This window comes from Cavia porcellus, unplaced genomic scaffold (genome assembly GCF_034190915.1).
Source record: "Cavia porcellus strain 051 isolate PalLab524CR breed Dunkin Hartley unplaced genomic scaffold, mCavPor4.1 scaffold_6, whole genome shotgun sequence".
Lineage (NCBI taxonomy): Eukaryota > Metazoa > Chordata > Mammalia > Rodentia > Caviidae > Cavia > Cavia porcellus.
In genome coordinates this window covers 105,564,782-105,585,015 of record NW_026947489.1, presented here as the reverse complement: position 1 = coordinate 105,585,015, position 20,234 = coordinate 105,564,782, and the positions used below count along the sequence as shown (strand labels likewise).

The window sequence follows — 20,234 nt, the reverse complement described above, 5'->3', positions numbered from 1 at the left end:
TGTGGGCCTAGCCTGTGTCTGAACTGGAATCTAGGACTGCCCCCTCCTCTCCCACCACACTAGGGAGGAGTAGGGCAGAACTCAGCCGTTGGCCACCCCTTTTTCCCACTGAGGTGCCTTCTCAGACACAGGCATCTGTACCCTTGCCACATAGCAGCATTCAGATAGGCACTCAGTGTGCCCCAGGGTCAGCATGAGCCAGCCAGAGGACAGGCTGATGCTGGGGTATACATGAGACCTCTCAGTTTCTTGGCCAGAAGTGGGAACCTGGAAGAATCAACAAGAGCAGCACATGGAAAAAGGTTTAATGTGATCTTTCAGAGCTGTGACTCATAGGGCTGTGGGGTCTTCATGCTATGGAGCTCTTCTTATAGCTCTCCAGATGGGACAAGATCCAGCCTGCAGGAACCAGGAAGCTGAGGAATATGGCTGAAATCCCCACTGCCTGCTCCTGAAGAGGAAAGCATACATGAATCCATTGGTTCAGTCCTAATGAGATGCAGATGCCCAAGGCAATAGAGAAACTGCCATACACACACACTTGGCCAGTTATCTGCATCAAGCACAGGCCATCTTCAGGCTTCTGTGCTGGGGTGAGCAGTCATGGAGGGGCAGTATCTAACCTTTAGGAGGGACAATCTAGGGGACCAGGAGGAATGGCCTTGGGCTCAGGCCTGAGATCCTTCTGACAAGCTGACCCTCCAGCAAAACAAACCCCTCTGTCCTTTGGTTACCTGCAGCTATATGTTGAAGGGTGCTGTGAGACATGACCCATGTCCTCAGCAGACAGTAGTCTAAGGCATCAGTCACCTCCACTCAGAGCTCTTGAAAACCTTCCTGGTTGGAAGGTTTAAGAGCAAATGTGGCCTTGGAACAGTGACCTTAGTCTGAATTTTTATTTTAGCTGAATGACCTTAAGCAAATAACCTAGGCATTAATTTATTTATATACTTAACAAAGGGACACTTCTGCTGATGGAGGTATAGGTTTCCACCTCTTCTGTCTCAGCAGCCCCACTGCCATGTCAGGCTGAGTGACAGGCCCTTTCTGCTCAAGGTCACCCTTGCCCTTTATTGGTGGTGACATATCCACTATGGCTGCCTTAGGAGTCTCTCCTGGCCATCAGATTCAACCATAGCTGACCTAGGCCCACTGTTGCCTCCCTTTCCCAGCCTGGAATTGTCCCAAACCCAGAGTGGTTGCTGCCGTCTCTGGGGTAGCTTACCATAGAGGAAGTGGGAGTTCTAGCTGGCTTTGCAGACACGTGGGCCTTGGAAACCACCCAGCATTTGAAGGGGACTTGGAGCAGCTGCACGGCAGAGGCCAACCTTAGCATAGCTCAAACTGAGCTCCTTCCTGAGTCTCCACTGGGTGCCCTGACTGTCTTCTGCTCAATAGGGCACTAGGGTTTTTTATAGTTGGAGGGAGAACTGCAGCTGTCCTCTCTTGTCACAAGGCTTGGCAGAAAGTATAGGGGCGTGGAAATGGGAGATGACAGTCCCAGCATGTTGACCCTGTAGGGCTCCCAATCCTTTGTAGTGGGTTTTCTGGATTCTACTCCACCAAAAAAAAAAAAAAAAAAAAAAAAAAAAAAACTTAAATGGAGCTGTTCCAAGGCAGTCGGGCTTCAAAACACAAAGAGACAGTGACAGATTCCCAAAGTGAACTTTAAATCTTGGAATATCAGCAACAACATTATGGAAAGCTTCTGTAAGACTCTGTAGCTAGGCATGGCAGCACACACCTCTAATCCCAGCACTCTGGGAGGTTGAAGCAGGAGCATCAAAAGCTATACCCAACCCTGGGCAATTCAGTGACTTAGCAAAACTGTTTCAAAATAAAGACTAAGGGCTGGGGGTGTAATTCAATGCAGAGGCCCTGGACACACACACACACACACGCACACACACACAGTCTAATATAGATTCCCAACTGAGCCCTGAGGCTTCCTACTCTCAAACAATGTCCTCCCCAACAGCCCTGTGTCCCGGGAGCCTACTGGCAACCTGAGCAGACAGTCACATTTCTATGAATAGAAGTTGACCTCAAGCTGCAGAGAAGCAAAATCTAAGTTCAACATATGTTTTCTGAGTGCCAGCAGGGGGCACTGTCTGACCTCAGACTGAGTCAAGACCCTCAGGGCTATATGCTGGGCCCTCCAACTCAAGTATTCAGGCCACTTAGCAGGCTCCAGAGCTCCCAGTTGCTCTTGCTTCTGCAGATAGTGGGTTTCACCCTTCCTCCAGCAAAAGGTACTAATATGTCTGCCTTCCTCCTCTCTACCGAGACTGTCTCATACCTTCTCAGTGTGCAAACCCCACTCCACAAGTTTCTGTGGGCCTACCTGCACTACCCTGGAACAACAGCCTTTGTCTCTGCCTGCACTACCCCAGGACAACAGCCTGTGTGTCTGCCTGTTCACTACCACCAAATCCAAAGGTCAGTTCTTGGACACCATCACTTGCCTAGCTCTCCTTAGTTGCTGGTTTTCCTCCCACCTTGTACAGCTTCTGCATAGCCTCCAATGGCCCAACGCTCCTCTCCAGACCTCATCTGGCCCTGGTCCAGGCAACCTTGATATCCTTAGCTGTCAGAGTCACAATTTCTGAATCTATTAACCACTGACCTCTCCCCACCTCATGGTCAAGTTACTGTGACCCTGCAGTGCTTCTTTCTTTCCCCAGTGTGCCTCCACAGAGCAGCAGCCTCTGCTCCCTCTGGAGCTCATATTTCACATCCAGCCATACCCCAGAGGATCTGCTCATCATCCAACAGAGCTACACCCCAGGGGACTGGCTCACCAGTCTTCTCAAGCCCAGCCTCAGATGTCTTCTCCACACACAAGGACTATGCTTGTAGAGTCATCAACTCCCTCTGTTCCACATCCTCCTACAGGTTCCACTCACCTTCTCACAGGGAGGTCAGAATGACCTGGCTTCCTTTTTACATAGAACACTCCACTCAGGCTGGTGCATTTGCTCAGACAGCATTCTTATCTTCTTGGGCATTTCTTAAGTTCATTGGGCTTTATTTAAATGCAATCTCCTCAGATATATCTTGCTCAATGGTCTGCTTTCCCTAGGTGAAATAGAAGCCCATGAAGGCAGCGATCCTGTGTGTCCACCAGTGAATCTTAGGGCCCTGTAACAGTCTAGCTTAGCAAATTTTTCAGTCAGTGTTGCACAGTTGTCAATGGATAATGGCTGAGTGAATAGATGGATATGTTGGATGGGTGGATGGCTTAGGTAGATGAATGATGGATGGATGGATGGATGGATGGATGGATAGTTGGTGAATTGATGGGTAAATAGATTAAGGAGTAGATAGGTAGATAAGTGGATAAATGAATAAGCAATGGATGGGAGGTGGATGAATAAATAAGTGAGTAGGCTAGTAGATGGATGAATGGCTAAGTAGATGGATGAATGAATGAATGAATGAATGCATGGATGGATGGAATGGGTAGGTGAGGTAAGTATATGGATAGATGAGTGGACTGGTAGAAAATTGGAAAGGCAGATGTAAGGGTAGATGAAATTTCCATCAGACACTGGACATTGTGATAAATTTCAGAATACAGAGCTGAGTCAGACATGAGGCAAAGCACTGTAGGAAGGCACTCCACCATCAGAATAGCCCATGACATTGTCAAAACAGTGATGAAAGCCACACCCCAGAAGACACTCTTTGTTTTCAGACAGATTGGTATGGGCCCAAGCACAGGATAACCACACCAGGCATGCAGCACTCAGCCTTATCCATGTCTGCACCCCAGAGTTGGCCCTAGTCACTGTCTTCATGAGGGACAATATTGCCCTTTTCAGTTTTTTTAGGAATGACAAATTGAAAATGTGAATTCATTTCACTGGGAAAATGACTTGATTTTTTCTTTCTTCCCTGGAAGCCAAATTTTCTCAAATATGGAACTCCTTCCTGGGCTCTCCACTGCCTGCTACACCAGGCCAGGTAGTCTTCCTGGAAGCCAAGTCCTGGGAGGTCAGACGAGGAAGGTTCCTGAATGTTATCTTCAACAGCACTGGGCTTCTCATGCCAGCCTCAGGCCGTGGGGGGCTCTGTCCACCACTAATATAATCCCTTCCGCCTGAACCTTTAATTACAGCCTTGGGGTCCAGCTCAGGATAAGGTGGTAGACCTGAGGTTTGTTCTTCAGGCCATTCCACCTGTCATTGCTCTTTTCATAGATAAGACCTACTGTTCCTATAGGCATTCCTACATCTCTGCCACCTGGCTTGATTAGGTGGGGCACAGGTGGCATAGAGGCCCACAGTACTCCAGGGCATTTGGCTTCTGAACAAGGAGGCACCATTGAGAGGAGATCTTCTAAATCCCCTTATGCCCAGGTAACCACCCCAGCTGTGTCCTTCGAGCCCCTTCCCATCCCTCAATCCCATCCAGATTTTTCCTGGCACCAGCCAGTCCTCCTTACCTCCACTCACACAACTCTTGTGCCACTAATTGCCACAGTGAGCCCTGCGCTTCTCCTTAACTTGAACATTGGTCTCCAGGTTGAGCCACTTCCTCAGATCACTTCTCTGCAGACCCCTACTGGCCCCTAATTCCAAAACCTGGGGATTCTGCCCTCTGGAAGCAGACCTGGGTCTGCTTTTCATTGGAAGAAAAACGGTACTCCCTAGGAGAAGGGGAAGATAGTCATGTGGAAGACAGCACAGGATGAAGGTACCTTGTGGTAGCCATAGACAGTGAATCTTGGAGAAAGCCCATCCTGCTTGTTTGGGACACAAATGCCTCCCCAGGTGTCTGGCAGATGGAGAGGCTCCGCTGCTGGAACCTGACTGCCCTCCCACCTCTAGAACATCGGGCCCACACATGTCCATACTCCCAGGGCCAAACCACATGTCACTTGCACAGCTGGAGGCCCGACATCTGAATGAACACTGTGGGCAGAGGGCACCACCTTGTGTCCAGACTGGGAAACACAAGATCTCTGGAAAAAACAGAAGCAGAGGTCAGCCCAGAATCAGGGACACAGGAAGCATGTGTCATGTGAACCACTGACCAGATCCTCTCACTGTCCTCTCACCACAGGAAATGGGTTTTCAGAGTATGGTACCTGGACCAGAAGCTGAGGGGTGTGCTGGGGTCCCTTACTGCAGGCACCAGATGATTTTAATACATACAAGTCTGGGAACAATATCTAAGTCACAAAAACAGTGACAGTCAAACTGGACAGTCATTCCAAAAAGACAAAAAGCTCACACAGGTTACAAGACTCAGTTTCTTCCATATATCCATAAAACCATGCTCCCACTAAACATTTCTTACATTTGCCAGCATTTACTGAAACATGAGTCACATACAGGCGATCTTGTGAAGGTGTAGTTTTGAACCCTTGAGAACTTGGCCTCCACCAGAAGCCTGGGCCACTGGAGAGGAAAGTGTTCCTCATTCAACTGTTCTGTTGGTACAACAGTGAATATTTGTCAACCCGGCAGGGCCAGAGTCCAGACTTAGCCACACATTACCCTGAGTGTTTCTGTGAGATGTTGCTACATGAAACTTCCACATGCATTGGTGGACTTTTGTCAAGCAGATGAACCTCGTGAAATGAATAGACCTCCTCTAGTCGGCTGAAGGCCTTAACTGAACAAAGACTGACCTCTCCTAAGCAAGCAGGAATTCTGCTTTCTGACACCAGGTCTGCCCATGTCTCTTGCTGCCAGCCGTGTACCAATTCTGGATTCTCCAGTTCTGCAATCATGTGAACCTATCCCAGAAAAAAAAAAGGTTTCTCTCATCTTCCCTCCCCCACAATACACACACATCGCGCAACCACCATACACAACACACCTTCTCTGCTGATCCTGTTTCTCTGCAGATTCCACACTGACACTTTGACAAACAGCCTAAAGAAAAAGAAGCTTTCTGGACTTTCCACCTCTACTGTGAAACTAACCCTTCATTATGCCTTCCTTCCATGAAGTCTGCTGTATTAGATGATTCCCAGTGTAACATGGACATATCTTCTGTTTTCTTTAGTTAGGGGCACTAGGAAGGCAGCTGGGAAGTTCTGTTAAGCAAGTAAGAGCTGGCCAGTGTGTGCAGTGGAGGAGCCAGATTCTGAATCCCATAACGGGCAGAGCTAGAAAAGTGCTCTGCCAGAGCAGATTTGAGTAGTGCTGGTAATCGATGACAAGAGATGAGAGGGTGTGGTGAGGCCAATGGCAGAGGGTGAGAACAGGGATCAAGAAGAGGGCAGAAAACACAGAAACTTCTCCAAGCAGAGCATGGCACGCATACGCAGTCTTGGCTTACACAAGGCCTCTACCACAAAGAAAGAAGAAAGGGGCCTGGTGACCTCAGTGATCAAAGCTGGGGACAATGACCGGACAGGGGTCATGGTGGAGAGGGGAACAAAGCAGCACAGGGAACTGAGGGCCAGGGTTTGCAGGGGCGCTGCTGTGATGTAGAGCTTCACTGGCTGGGTTGGCACAGAGGGTCACTTCCTGCCTTGTGGGAAACACAGTAAAGTGTCAGATCAGCTATGCCCCACTGCAGAAGACTCTCAAGTCTCACCTGGCTGGAGCTGGTCCTTGGGAAGGGTGACAGCCTTGTCCTCGTGCTCTGGTGAGCAATGATCAGGTACCCAGAGGCTGGACATGACCTGTTCCTCTCCACCCTCCCCTCCCACAAATATGCCCTACCCTGGACCTACCCACCCCACTGTGCTGGCCAGTAGGTGCTGGCTGCCCCATTAGGGAATGGCCCCCAGTCTATCCTCCATGTAATACTATTCCTACTGCTTCCCTTTCTGCTCAGCTCTGTCCCCTGCACAGTTCATTTCTGTGTGATCCATAGGTGTGTCCTGCTTATTTCTGCCACCAGATAGAATATACAGGGGCTCTTCTACACATAGTCTGATGGAATAGGACAGTGCCATCATTCCAGCCACCATAGCAAGCACTCACTATGAGTCAAGTAATCATTTATATAGTGAAATACACATAAAAATTTTTCACTTTAAATATTTTGACCATTTTAAGTGCACAACTCAGTGGCACTAATTACACTTTAACATCCCACAACAATCACCACTAATTACAAAACCCTTTGACTGCCCCAGAGGCCTCCTGCCCATTAAGCACTAACATATATCACTCCAGCCCTAAAAACCACTGTCCTGTTTTCCATTGCTGGGAATTTTCCTGTTCTGTATATTTGGTACAAGAAAATTTATACAATACTTGTTCTTTTGCATCTGGATTATTTCACTTTGCATGATGTACTCCTGTTCACCCAGGTTGCACTATTCCCACCACTGAGGACGCAGGCACCTGGAAGGCCACAGGGAGAGGGAAAGTAGCAGCCTCTGAGGTAGGGGGTTGGGCACTGGCCCTGTAGAGCCACCTGCTTGACATTAACTGAAAGTGTTTTGTAGATGTTCTTTATCAAGCTGTACAAGTTCTACTCTGTTTCTTGAGTTTTTTTTAAATCATAATTGGATGTTGAATTTTTCCAATGTTTTTCTGAATCTATTTGATTAGTTGATATTTGAATTTAAATTAGTTGTGGATATCTGGAACAAATCTCACTTGGTCATGAATCCATTCTACAGGTGTTGAATTTGACTCAACAATATTCTGTTGAGGAGTTTTGTGTCTATGTTTAGTATTGGTCTGTGGTTTTGTTGTTTTGTGTTATCTTTGTCTGGTTTTGGTTAAGGCATTACTGGCTTCAATGAATGAGTTAGGAAATATTTACTCTGCTTTTATTTTCTGAAAGATATTATAAAGAATTGTTATTGCTTCTTCAAATGTTTAGTAGAATTCACCAATGAAATTACCTCAACCTAGTATTTTTAGGTATTAGAAAGTTAGTGGTTGATTTTTATTTAGTTGTTGATTTTATTTCTATAGTAAGCATAGGCTTATTCAACTTACCTGCCTGAGTGAGTTTTAGAAGATTGTCTTTCTAGGAATTGGCCATTTTATCAAATGTGTAGGCAGACACATAGTGCTCCTTTATTATTCTTCTAATATCCATAGATTCAGTAGTGATGGCCTCATTTATAATTCTAATATTAGAAATGTGTTTCTCTCTCTCTTCCTCCCCCCCCCCCACCTGCCTCCCACTTTCTCCTTCTCTCCCCTCTCTGTCTTCTTAGTCTGGCTAGAGGCTTATCAACATCGTTTGTTTTCAAAAAACAACTCTGGGTTCTTTCATTTTCTCTACTGATTTTCTTTAAGTTTTATTGATTTGGGATCTATTTTTATTATTTATTTTCTCCTGCTTAGTTTGGATTTAATTTGGTTTATTTTCCTGCTCTCTTAGAGTGGAAGTTAAGACTGGACTTTAGAGCTTTCTTTTTTTTTTTAGTATGAATATTGGAATATTATAAATTTCCCCATAAGAACTGCTTATTATGAGTCCCACAAATTTTGTTAACTTTTATTTTTGCTTTCATTTAAACTTTCCCACTTTTGTTTAATTAAAGTATACTTGTTTAAAGCTGGGTACATTGATATATGCTTATAACCACAGCTTCTCAAAAGGTTGGAATAGGAGGATTGCAAATTTGAGCACAGCCCAGGCAACTTTCAACTTAGAAAATCCTGTCAAAATATAAAAAATAAAAGAGCTAGAGGATATAGCTCTGTGTAAATGCCCTAGATTCGGTGCCCATCCCTATACCCAGCCAAAATTCCTCGGTGCGCCCGTGTCGCAGATGCTGGCGCAGCCACAGCGGTTTTTGTTCATTTTGGACGGCGTCGACCACTTGCCCACACCGGGGCCTTCAACACGCACCACAGCCTCTAGAAAGCTGCACCGCAGCCTGTGCGTGTCCCAGTGCGCCAAGGTGCGCGGCCCTTCCAACAAGGACAAGAAGTACTTCTATAAGTTCTTTTGAGAGGAGCGCAGGGTCAAGCGCGCCTATCGATTTGTGAAAGAGAACAAGACGCTGTTTGCCCTGTGCTTCGTGCCGGTCGTGTGCTGGATCGTGTGCACTGTACTGCGCCGGCAGCTGGAGCTGGGCCGGGACCTGGCACGCATTTCCAAGACCATCACTTCAGTGTACCTGCTCTTTCTGGGCAATGCGCTAAGCTCTTTGGGTGCTGAGGGTCCCCACATGCGGGAGCAGCTGCACAAGCTGTGCCACCTGACCTGCAACGGGGTCCTAGGATGCAAGGCACAGTCCTCCGAAAGGTACCTGGAGCACCTGGAACTTCAGGGTTCCGATGTCCAGCACTTTCTTATCAAGAAGGAGCTGCCAGGTGTGCTGGGGACTGAGGCGATCTACCCAGTTCATCTATCAGAGCTTCCAGAGGTTTTTTGCAGCACTGTCCTACCTGCTGGAGGATGAGGGGCATCTGAGGTCCCAGTGGGCGGCCTGGGGACACTGCTACACAAGGGTATCAAGGGGCATAGCCACTTCACGCTCACCACACACTTTTTCTTTGGGCTGCTGAGTGTGGAGCATGTGCAGAATGTCTAGCACCACTTCAGCTGTGTGGTCCCAGTGCAGGTGAAGCAGGATGCCTTGCAATGGGTTCTGGGGCAGGGCCATCCCATGGTAGTAGCACCAGAGGGAACAAATGGGATGGAAAAGTTCAAAGAGGAACTCTTGGAGGAGCCAGAGAAGGAGGAAAAAGAGGAGGAAGAAGAACCCAACTTCCCTCTGGAGCAGGGCCTGGCACATAAGGATAAGGCCTTTATGTGCCAGGCCCTGTGCAGCCTCCTTGAGGGGATATTGGAGCATGTGTGCTTCAGCCACATGGATCTCAATGTATGAGCTATTGCATTCAGTGCTGCCCAGCTAGACAGGAGCTGTGACTGGTCAGCTGCAGCCTGGTGGCTGGGCAGGAGAAAAGAAGGAAGAGGAGCCTGGCAAAGTGTGTTAAGGGATGAGTCTCATGGTCCCACAGACAACAGTGTGTGCCTGTGCACTGGTGCCTCTTAGTTTGGAGCACATGACCAGACTTGGTGTCTACTCCCCCAAATGACAGGAGAACCTTAGGACTATGCCGGTCTACCCCTTGCAAGGCAACTTCCCAGCATTCATCTTTCCCAGGGTGTCCTTACTATACCCACCTTCAGCCATCCCCTACCAATGCAGACCTAGCATGGCAGCTGCCTCCTCCCCATCTACGTAAGTTCTAGAATGTACTATGTCCTCTGCCCTGAACCTTGCACCTGCTGTTCCCTCCACATGTAGCACTCCCTTTGCTATCCATTTTCAAAGCCTTCCCTGGCTGCCCCCAGATGACCTGGAATCTTGTGGGTTATTCCACATCTCTCAGGCCTGTCTCTTCTGTCACAACTTCAGGCCCTTCAAGGCAAGAATTGTGCTAGTTTGTTTGAACTTCACTCAGGAGCCATCCCAGGTGCTCACAAGAATATTGGCAAGGACTAGACCCAGGCCCCTGCAGAAGGGATGGAAGAGTCCTGGTTTATCATGGGAGTGACTGCAGAGGCAGTGCCAAGACCCAACAGATAGGCAGGAGCTCAGAAGGGATATAGTGGGCCACATTACTTCTCTCTCCTAGCAGTTCTCAAGCCACCTTGAAACAACTCTGGGTCTCCCCACTGCATGCACTCTTCAAGGCCATGACTGACCTGTAGTGTGGCCTGAGAAGCTTGACATGAGTGACTACAGCTTCTTCCTTTCATGCAGGGAGCTCAGAGCAGGATACCCTGTGCAGATCAGAAGGATGACCTGGGGAAACCTGAGGAACCATTAGGGCTCCATTCTGAGTTAGGTGATAATGAGTAAAGGGTTGGTGTGAAATGTACCCAGTTTCTCCCTCAGAGGTAAAGAGTTACAGTGTGCAGCACATGGAATGCAGTAGCTTTCCAACTGTAGTTAGCCATAACCAGTAAGCAGAAAGAAAAGAAAAAAGCAAAATCCACAAAACTGCGCTAACCACAAGAATTAGCTGACCAAAGAAATAATGACCCAATTAAGTGAACTGTGCACCTTCTCCATGGTGAATATCAGGTCACCAGGAAGCAAAGCAGTTTATGTGTTTGGGAGCAAAAACTGGCTAAGGGGCTCACAGACAGCTCTGGCTGCTTCTTTTTGGGTTTGGTTTTATTTTTGCCTTTGTTTGCTACTAAGGCTCAAATCCAGGATCTCATGCATTAGATCTATGTCTTCTTGGCCACCGGATGTTCCACTGCAAACTCTCTGACAGAATCTGCCAAGACCTCTCTATGACCCTAAGGGATGACAGACCTCCACCGTACACTCAGTGAGGCTGGTCTTAGTGTGCTGAGTGAGGGCCTGGCCTGGCCCCAGTGCTGGGTACAGACACTCAGATGAGCCCACCACCACCACCACGGGAGGCTGGAGGGACATGATACCAACCCCAGAAGCTCCTGAGATTAGCTGTTTCCCAGGGTGATACTGCCAAGCCTTCCAGTACCTGTGAGCCCTGTTCCAACAGAGCTCGACCCTCATCACCCGGGACCTAAGTGACTGTCACCTGCCTGGCCCCATGGTGCCCTGCCTGTATACAGTCCTGAAACACCCAGGATACAGCCTTCAGACCGTAGGTGAAAGCAGGGGCAAGCAGGCAGGGTGCTAGGACCCAGCCTGTCAACCCTATGGGGGTGGTTCTTGGGGCTTCCACAAGCCCTCACAAGACCTCCCAAGCTCCAACAAGATCTATAGGGCCTGGCCTAGAGAGGCCCCCCTTTAAAGCCCTAGACCACTTGGCTGACCAAATAGTATCCATAATACCAAATAATACAGTCTGGGTATCAAATCTTACCACCAATTAATCCTCCAAGAGCTGCTCATTTTTGGCAGATCTCTGACTGGTCATTTGTCCCTTTGGCATAGACAAAAGCATCAATTTTCTCACTGCCCCAGGGCCCTCAGCACTATACCCGAAGCCCAGGCCTTTTCCCTTCATGTGACCAGCCCTCTGTCTGTAGTCTGACATGTACAGTCATGACTGTAGTCTGGCCTCTGTGGAGCTGAGTGAGCCATCAGTGAAGGAGCTGAGGGCCGTGAAGACAGCAAAGCCCAGCCTGGCCATCATTCACCCAGCACTTGACAGCCACCCTGATCCTCCTGAGAAAGTCATTAATGCCCACTGAGTCCTCTAGCATGGAGTAGGTGGAGGATTTGGAGATCAGAGCCCAGAAGTCTTCCTTGCTCCAAAGGCAGGAGGTGGCCACAGAGTGGTGACCACCCTGGGTGAGAACCTTGGTGGCCTCGGTACACTGATAATGAATTCTTTAGTGGATTGTTTTTCATTGGTTTCTGTTACATTGGCTAAGCATCCCAGCACAGGACAGGGCTTTCACCATTCTGCCCACACCGGACAGGCCTCAGTCCTCAGGCACTACTGAAGAAACAGGTTCAGCAGCTGGCCTGGCTGTAGAAAGCAGACTTCTTGAGTGTCAGTCTCCTCTGTCAGGCTCTGCAGGCTCTTCCCATTCTTGGGCCCCAGACTGTGTGGAGAGTATTCTGGAGTCACTTCCCAAGCGAAATACCCTCCTTTGTAAATCCACTCTTTCATTCCCAAAATAGAAAATTCCCTGCCCTGCTAAGGCAGCAGTCTAAATAGAAGACAGATAATAAATATGTAGGGAATATGCAAACACAGAACAGTAAATACACATATGACAGAAAGTACAGTACTGTAGAACACAATACAGTGGCTGTACATCTGATACATAAAAACAACACAGTAAATATAGGATTTTTTTAATAGTACTGGGGATTGTACTCAGAGTCTTTATACTGTATTAAGTCCCCAGTCCTTTTTTAATTTAATTTAATTTTATATTTTATTTTTAATTTTGAAACAGAGATTCACTGAGTCACTAAAGTGGCTCACTTCAGCAAACCTCCTAAAAGTGCTGGGATTATAGGCAGGTGCCACTACGGTGGGATTTTTTTTTAACTTTATCCAGATGAGGTTTGCCATGTAAAAAACTCTGGCCTCAAACTTATGACCCCTTGCCTCTGCTTCCCGGATACAGAAATAGTAATATAGTAATCATACATGATGAACAATACATCCTAAGTACATATGTCGTACATAAACACATAAATAATAAAGGCTGTGACACATACCATGGAGAGAAGTGCAGTGCAGTGAGGGGCTGCAGAGTACATGGAGCATGGCAGATAAGGCCTGGGTTAAGGTTGGGAAAGCGCTCCACACACCCAAGAGCAAAGGGAGCTGGGCAGAAATGACCAGAGAAGAGGGCGGGAACCAAGGCAGGCCTAGTGAGCTTGCTGAAGCAGCCTTGCTGCAGTCCTCTGAGCCCACAGCAACGATCTGACTTGGCCTCCATGCTGGATGCCAAAGTAGGGAACCTGACAAACCAACCCAGGCACAGCCCTAAATGTAGATCGGGCTAGGCAATGCCTACCCCAGAATGGTGCCCGGGAGCCTCATGTGGATAGGGGTGGAGACCGGCTGGGACCCAAAGCAGAGGTGGATGCGGAGGCGGTGAGAGGCGAAGATGAGCAGGGATCCAGATCCCTGTGGGGTGGCCCTAGGAGGAAGCCATCACAGAGGCACAGTTGCACCTTCGCAGGTACCTGTATGGCCATAAACTCACTCCAGAGCAGCCAGGGGTCCCGAAGGAGGTACACATGCTGTGGACACCAGTGCTCTCAGCCCTGACGAAGAGACCAGGATTTGGGACTTCCTGACCGTGGTGGGTGGCAGCCAGATGGAAGCCCAGGCCTGCCTCACTGAGGCCCTAGCAAAGGGAAGAACAATGGGCGATCTTGACACAGCAGAGAAGTAGGATTGGAGAAGGCAAATAAATAGTGATGCACCAAATCCAACTGTGAAGACATGCTTGATAAATGCCATTTTTCAGGTAGGACCTGGTGTATCCTACCAGGCTCAGTGACACCTACAAAGCCTCAAGATGCGGCTGTGGGGCGCCTAGCTCAGCGCACCCGCCTCTGAGCCACGCCCCGCGTCACGCCAAGGTCAAAGTTGCCAGGCGCTCAAATTGGAGCCCGCTTGTTCGTATAGACAGACACCAGAGGGCGTCAGGCGACCGAGCAAAGCTGCGATGAATCCCGGAGGCCCCGCCGACCAGCGCGATTGCTCCCATGCTTCCTGTTTTGACCTCTGCGCTCCCGACCGCTGGATGCGAGTCCGCATGCGCTCGCGGCTTCAGCGCGCGGGCCGAGGGGATGGCCCACTTGGGTGGTTTCTTTCTTAGGGTCGCAGGTCTTAAGCGTGGAGACTCGTTTGAGATCCCGAAACCGCGTCTGGCTGGAGACCGTGCTTCTGGCGTTTTCCGGAGGCCTATGGGGATGGCGCGCTAGAAAACTAGGGACCCTCGCCCCTGTCTGAGAGGTCAGCTAGGCTTTAGGGAGACTGGGAGGCTGCAATCTGACGAAAGGAGGCCTGCAGTCACGGACCAGCCTGCCTGCCAGAGACGTCTATGGAGGACACCCAGCCGGACCCCACCCTGTTCGTCGCTCACTCTCTACCCAGGGACCCTCGGCTCTTGGCCACGGTAACCAACGCGTACCTGGGAACACGTGTGTACCATGACACGCTGCATGTGAGCGGCGTGTACAACGGGTCCGGGGGCAGTACACATCGGGCGGTCCTACCCAGCCCCCTCAACGTGCGTCTGGAAGCCCCCGCAGCGACAGACCAGCTCATTGAGACCTTTGCGCTGGACACCAACACAGGTAGCAAGGCGTGGTCTGGCCTCTCTCCAAGCAGGGGACCACACAGCCTCCCGGGATGTGGCTTCTGTGAGTGCCCTTCCCTCTCTCTGCTGGGCCTCCCAGGTCCCGTATAGATATTACAAAAATTCTGGGAGGCTCTTCCCACTTCACTGTGGGAAGAGATGCCCAGAGGTCCAGGGGGCCTAGTCCCTAATCCAGGGACGTGCAACAGCCTTGCACACTTCTTCTGGTCCCCTCGGCCCCTCCCTCCTGTCCCTGCCCAGGTTGACATGGCTCCCACTCCCACCCCTCCAGGCTCTTTCCTACACACCCTAGAGGGCCCCAGCTTCCAGGCCTACCAACGCATCTATGCGCACCGCACGCTTTCCCACGTCCTGGCCTTCAGGGTGTGCATTGCACGTGTGACCGCAGGGAATGGGCCGATCAGGGTGCTGCTGTGGTCAGTCTTCTCCCCAGAAAGCCCAGACCTGGACTTGCACCTGGGCCCTGACTTCCAGGGCTTCAGGTGAGCAGCGACCCAGATCCCTGTGGGGTAGCCCAGGAGGAAGCCATCACTGAGGCACAATTGTACCTTCGCAGGTACCTGTATGGCCGAACGCTCACTCCAGAGCAGCCAGGGGGTCCCCAGAAGGAGGTACACATGCTATGGACACCAGTGCCCTCAGCCCTGACCCTTGATGAAGGCGAAGAGACCAGGATTTGGGACTTCCTGACCGTGGTGGGTGGCAGCCAGATGGAAGCCCAGGCCTGCCTCACTGAGGCCCTAGAGCTGCAGGCCAGGGATTCTCTGTATGCCACCCATGCGCAGGCTTGGGCCCAGTTCTGGGAAGGCTGCAGTCTGGATGTGACAGGGCCCCTCGCTCTGCGCCAGGCTCTCCGTAGCTCCCTTTACTACCTGTTCAGTGCCCTGCCCCATCCTGGGACCTCAGGACCCATCTGCCATGGCCTCAGCCCTGGAGGCCTCTCCAATGGAAGTCAAGGAGAGTGCTACTGGGGCCATGTCTTCTGGGATCAGGTATGCATGGCCTGCACCACGAGCTGTGAGGGATTAGCCTGTGCCTCCCTAGGACCCAGGCAGTGGTTGGGGCAACATAGGTGCTGGGCAGATGGAGAGGCTGCCTGGAGGAGGTAGTGTCTGTCAGAAGGACGTGCAGGTGCAGGAGTCTGGTGGACAAGAGTGACCAAGAGGTTCCCAGGGGTCACCTGGTGGGTGAAGGGGAACCCACCCCTTGCAAGTTGGGCAGCAGTATGGGCCTGGAGCTTTCTTTGGACTAAAGAAGCCAAGGGGACTTTAATACAAGAGCAACAAAGACCTGCTAAATGGAGCTAGGTGGTGGGTGAGGTGTGGGAGCCAGAAAAGCTAAGGGCAAAAGGGAGGGGACTTGGGAGCCACTAGATATTAAGGGTAATTGCTATAGGGGAAAACTGGATGGGGAGCCCCTCCAGCTTCAGAATGGGGACATTCTCACAGGATCTCTGGATGTTCCCAAATATCCTGATGTTTCACCCAGAGGCTGCCAGGGCCCTCCTGGAATACCGTGTCCGAACATTGGGTGGCGCCCTGGAGAATGCCCGGGCCCTGAACTACAAGGTAAGGGGCCCACCTAGGGTCAGCACACCCTGAGAACAAAGCAGAGGTCATCATGCAGCAGACACCAGAGCACCCACTTCTCCTCACTCCACTGTGCATAAGAGATCAGGCCCCCTGGGTTAGAGTTAAGGACATTGGCCCATCCTCCTCCAGTCCCTCACATTTATCCTGCAGGGAGCTAAATTTGCCTGGGAGAGTGCAGACTCTGGCCTGGAGGTCTGCCCTGAAGACATCTATGGGACCCAGGAAGTCCACATCAATGGGGCAGTGGTACTGGCTTTCCAGTTGTACTACCATGCCACCAAGGTGAGGGCTTGCCAGGTGTGCCCCCTACCCACAATTCCCTGTTTGGGGTCAGTCCTGGGATGCTATTTTAAGGGGCATTCAAGAACCAGGGTGGGCACTTGGCCTGCACAGTGACACTCCCTGCCTTGGCCTCAGTATCACCTCCTGCTTTCTAGGACCTGCAACTCTTCCGAGAAGCTGGTGGCTGGGATGTGGTCAGTGCCGTGGCTGAGTTTTGGTGTAGCCGTGTAGAGTGGAATGCCAGTGAGAATAAGTTCGACCTGAGAGGTATGAGTCTGGGAAGACAGGTGGGGAAACAGTATGGTAGATGGGGTCTGCTGCATGATGTGCCATGGTGGATTCATGTGCCCAGGAGTTATGCCCCCTGACGAGTACCATGCAGGAGTCAGTAACTCTGTGTACACCAATGTCCTGGTCCAGAACAGGTCAGACTCCAACCCCTGGGTCTGCCTCTGCCCACCCTGAGCAGCCCTGGCTCAACCAGCAGTGCTGGGTCAATAGCCTGTGTCTTCCTCCAGCCTGCACTTTGCTGCTGCCCTGGCACGTGACCTGGGTGAGCCTATCCCTGATCAGTGGCTGGTGGTGGCTGATAAGATCAAGGTGCCCTTTGACCCTGAGTGGAACTTCCACCCTGAGTTTGATGGATATGAGCTTGGTGAGTAGTGCCTACATCCTCTCCCTACCCTTGACCCTGTGTCCAACCAAGCATGCCCCATCAGCAGCCCACCCTCTAGGTGACGAGGTAAAGCAGGCTGATGTTGTGCTTCTGGGATACCCTGTCCCCTTCCCCTTGAGTCCTGATGTCCGAAGAAGAAACCTGGAGATTTACGAAGCTGTGACATCCCCTCAGGGCCCTGCCATGACATGGGTGAGAACCTGAGGGGTGGGGCTGCCCCATGCCCTTCTTCCCCAAGCCATGGGTCTTAGCCTCATGCCTTCTTAATTCTGACCCCAGAGCATGTTTGCTGTGGGCTGGATGGAGCTGAAGGACTCATCGCGGGCACAGGGCCTTCTAGACAGGAACATCATCAATGCCACTGAGCCCTTCAAGGTCAGCCTGGTTTGAACCCTTGACCCACAGGCTGACTTCACCTGCCCCCACTCAGGCCCATGTGGTCTCAGCCTGGAGTTCCTCTTGACCTTGGGAAGGCAGCCAAAGTACCAGGCCTGTTATACCCTCCTGCAGGTGTGGACGGAGAATGCAGATGGGTCTGGGGCTGTAAACTTCCTGACAGGCATGGGAGGCTTCCTGCAGGCAGTGCTGTTTGGATGTACAGGCTTCAGGTGAGCACAGGAATGCATGTGGGTGGCAAAGAGGGCTCTCACCTTCTCACACAGCTCTCTCCACAGGATCACCTGTGAAGGTGTGACCTTTGACCCTCTTTGCCTGACGGACATCTCCAGAGTGTGTGTGTCTGGCATCTTTTACCAGGGGAACAGGCTCAACTTTACTTTCTCCAAGGAATCAGTGACAGTTGAGGTTACGGCCCAGGCATGGCCCAGGGCTCCTCAGTTGGAGGCTGAGCTATGGCCTTCGGGAGTTCAGATCCCCCTCTTGCTGGGTAGGTAGAGTCTGGGGTGATACAGCCCCAAGGTGCCTTACATATGCCCTCATCCCATGGAACCCCTCTCTCTGCAGGGAACCAAGTCTCATTTCCTTGCTCAGCTGGCCGGATACAAAGGTCATCCCCATAGCTGCCCTGAAGCTCTAGCCCTAAGTCTTCTAGAAGAGTGTTTTGAAGACCTTGGATCCTACCCCAGCCTCACAGTCTCTCCCTGGAGCTTAGCACCCAAAAAACCAGAGTGCCAGCCTCAGAGACATCCTAGGCCTCTCCTGAAACCACTACTGCATGCCCCCTTGCCAACCTTCCCCCAGCCTGAGCTCGTCCGGACATGGAGCCACACAGTCTGTTTGCCCTTGGACTGATTGTGACACCCCCATGCCCTCTGTGGTCCCTGATCTCTAGACTTTTCTGGTCACATGAGTGGCAGGGTGTGAGTCTGGGGAAAGGGTCATAGCCACCTGCAGAACCACCAAAGACTGGGTGTCAGGCCTTGGTGTGGGGGAACTTGAATAAAAAATGAATGGTTAAACTGTGGGGCAAAGCCACATGGGATCTGTGGAAAGTGAATGGTTAAACAGATTAGTGAAGCATGTGGTGTCTGGCTGTTGTCCTTCCCTTTTCCCCGAGAGAAACTACTTAGTCTTGAGACAGCTCCTTGCCCAAACTGTTTTTCTTCTGCTCCCCCCCACCCCCACCCCACCACTTATATGGGTCAGAGGGTTCTTGGTTTTGGAGCTTTTCCTGGGAGTCTTCATAATACTGGGGGCTTTTAGTGTTTGAACTAAGTTGAGTAATCATTCATCCCTCTCATCATTCATGAGTAACCATTCATCCCACCATGATTGCACACTGCAACACCCTGGTGTCCCTACTGTTTGTCTCTTCTTGATTCTAGAGCTCACCAGTCCCTGGCACATTGGAGTTGGCTGTGCAGCCCATCCTCTCTCACTTGCTGATCAGAAGGAAAGGGGCACTGGCACCAGAGGGTAGGGCAGGTAGACAGCAGAACAAGAGCCACAAGCTCCCTACTGGCCACCAGAAGGACAAGAGCCAAATGCACGTGGGTTCAAGGATACAGCCAGGGCTCTGCCTGTCCTCTGCTCCTAAGCCATTAGGCTCTAGATGTCTCATCCTAGATGTCTTCCAAGAGCAACAAGGTGATGTGGCATTTAGGATTGATACCTGGAGAGGCCTGCTGCTCTGCACTAAGCCAGTTTGAGAAATTAAAGGTTAGTGTTGACATAGCGTCCTCCACAAGGGACAAATTGCTGTCTTCCTCCAAAAGTAGCATCATATGAAGGATGGATTTTCTCTTCACCTGGGGTCAGGGACCAAAGTGAGTCCCTGGTGTCCCACTTCTTTGTTCTGCATTGTCACATCCCAGTTCTTTTCACTCAATAGACACTAGGCAGAGACCTCCATACACATAGAGGAGGGCACTCTGGGCTAGAGGGAGCTCTGGAGCTGGGAGCCCAGCGACCGATCCACTACTCAGGCTATACTGGCCTCCAGCAGCTACCCTTGCACTCTTGAGTTCTTAATACCACTGCAGTGGCAGTGTGTGGGATATAGAGGCCAGAGACTCATGGATACTGTTCATCTCCTGGCTACAGGGAGCTTGGGAGGTATGCTTGCTGGGGCCCCCAGCCACAGGGACAAAACTGTGGCTTGAACCCCAGGGGACTGTCATGTGCTGTCCCTCATCTGCAATGCCCTGATGATCACTGTCACTGTGGGGGAGATGGTGCCATCTGCTGCAGGCCTGGGCAGGGCTGTCCTGGCAGGAGTGGGCATTCATCTTGAAGGTCCAACAGTAGGCTTATACAAAGGTGTCAGAATGGGGTGGCAGGTGGCCCTGTATCCATGGGACAGTGTAACCTGGTGCTTGCTACATGTATGGGTCACCTCTGCATACCATCCCAGGGCATGTGTGCTAGCATGGCTAACAAAGGTCCATCAGCCTGCCCAGGAGAATAAGCCTGGGCGGGGAGGGCTGCACCAACTAGACTATTGGCTTTGTCCTCAGCACCTATCCCTGCACCACCATACATGGGGGCCAGCAGAAGACCTCTTCCCTGGAGACTGACCCCTGCATCCATCCTCTTTGTCC

General features: G+C 50.8%; 3 protein-coding genes across 10 annotated transcripts; 2 read left to right on the top strand and 1 right to left on the bottom strand.

Moving 5' to 3' along the window:
• Positions 1–288: 288 nt before the first annotated feature.
• Positions 289–1,424, bottom strand: LOC100714158 (cytochrome c oxidase subunit 8B, mitochondrial-like). Its single transcript, XM_003461297.3, has 2 exons — positions 1,226–1,424; positions 289–451 (listed from the first exon to the last, which is right to left on the bottom strand). Exons 1-2 carry the CDS (start codon positions 1,334–1,336, stop codon positions 350–352), a joined length of 213 nt encoding a protein of 70 aa, XP_003461345.1. The 5' UTR covers positions 1,337–1,424; the 3' UTR covers positions 289–349.
• Positions 1,425–6,674: 5,250 nt separating this feature from the next.
• Positions 6,675–12,081, top strand: Nlrp6 (NLR family pyrin domain containing 6). The gene is given in 8 exon segments (XM_063249783.1): positions 6,675–6,714; positions 7,280–7,353; positions 8,675–9,277; positions 9,279–9,339; positions 9,342–9,764; positions 9,767–9,876; positions 11,424–11,528; positions 11,917–12,081. Coding segments are annotated over 8 exon segments (1,581 nt in total).
• A 1,949-nt stretch (positions 12,082–14,030) lies between these two features.
• Positions 14,031–19,389, top strand: Pgghg (protein-glucosylgalactosylhydroxylysine glucosidase). Of its 8 annotated transcripts, XM_063252014.1 has the most exons (14): positions 14,034–14,728; positions 14,957–15,167; positions 15,242–15,380; positions 15,471–15,677; positions 16,134–16,253; positions 16,428–16,559; positions 16,715–16,826; positions 16,912–16,984; positions 17,078–17,214; positions 17,294–17,427; positions 17,515–17,610; positions 17,746–17,843; positions 17,898–18,121; positions 18,199–18,714. In XM_063252014.1, exons 1-14 carry the CDS (start codon positions 14,407–14,409, stop codon positions 18,252–18,254), a joined length of 2,061 nt encoding a protein of 686 aa, XP_063108084.1. In that variant the 5' UTR covers positions 14,034–14,406; the 3' UTR covers positions 18,255–18,714. The 8 variants fall into 8 exon arrangements, with proteins under 8 accessions (XP_063108087.1, XP_063108086.1, XP_063108084.1 ...); XM_013150698.3 differs by having other exon boundaries at positions 14,035–14,728; positions 15,242–15,677; XM_063252015.1 differs by having other exon boundaries at positions 14,036–14,662; positions 15,074–15,167; positions 15,242–15,677.
• Positions 19,390–20,234: the final 845 nt, after the last annotated feature.

Bases quoted from the DNA above. Each gene is read 5' to 3' on its own strand.
- LOC100714158 (XM_003461297.3), bottom strand. From the start codon at position 1,336: ATGCTAAGGTTGGCCTCTGCCGTGCAGCTGCTCCAAGTCCCCTTCAAA. The intron at 452-1,225 runs GTAAGCTACCCC...TTTCCTCTTCAG, and splicing joins GAACTCCCACTTCCTCTATG to GAGCAGGCAGTGGGGATTTC.
- Pgghg (XM_013150698.3), top strand. From the start codon at position 14,407: ATGGAGGACACCCAGCCGGACCCCACCCTGTTCGTCGCTCACTCTCTA. The intron at 17,215-17,293 runs GTGAGTAGTGCC...CCCACCCTCTAG, and splicing joins GTTTGATGGATATGAGCTTG to GTGACGAGGTAAAGCAGGCT. The intron at 17,428-17,514 runs GTGAGAACCTGA...TTCTGACCCCAG, and splicing joins AGGGCCCTGCCATGACATGG to AGCATGTTTGCTGTGGGCTG.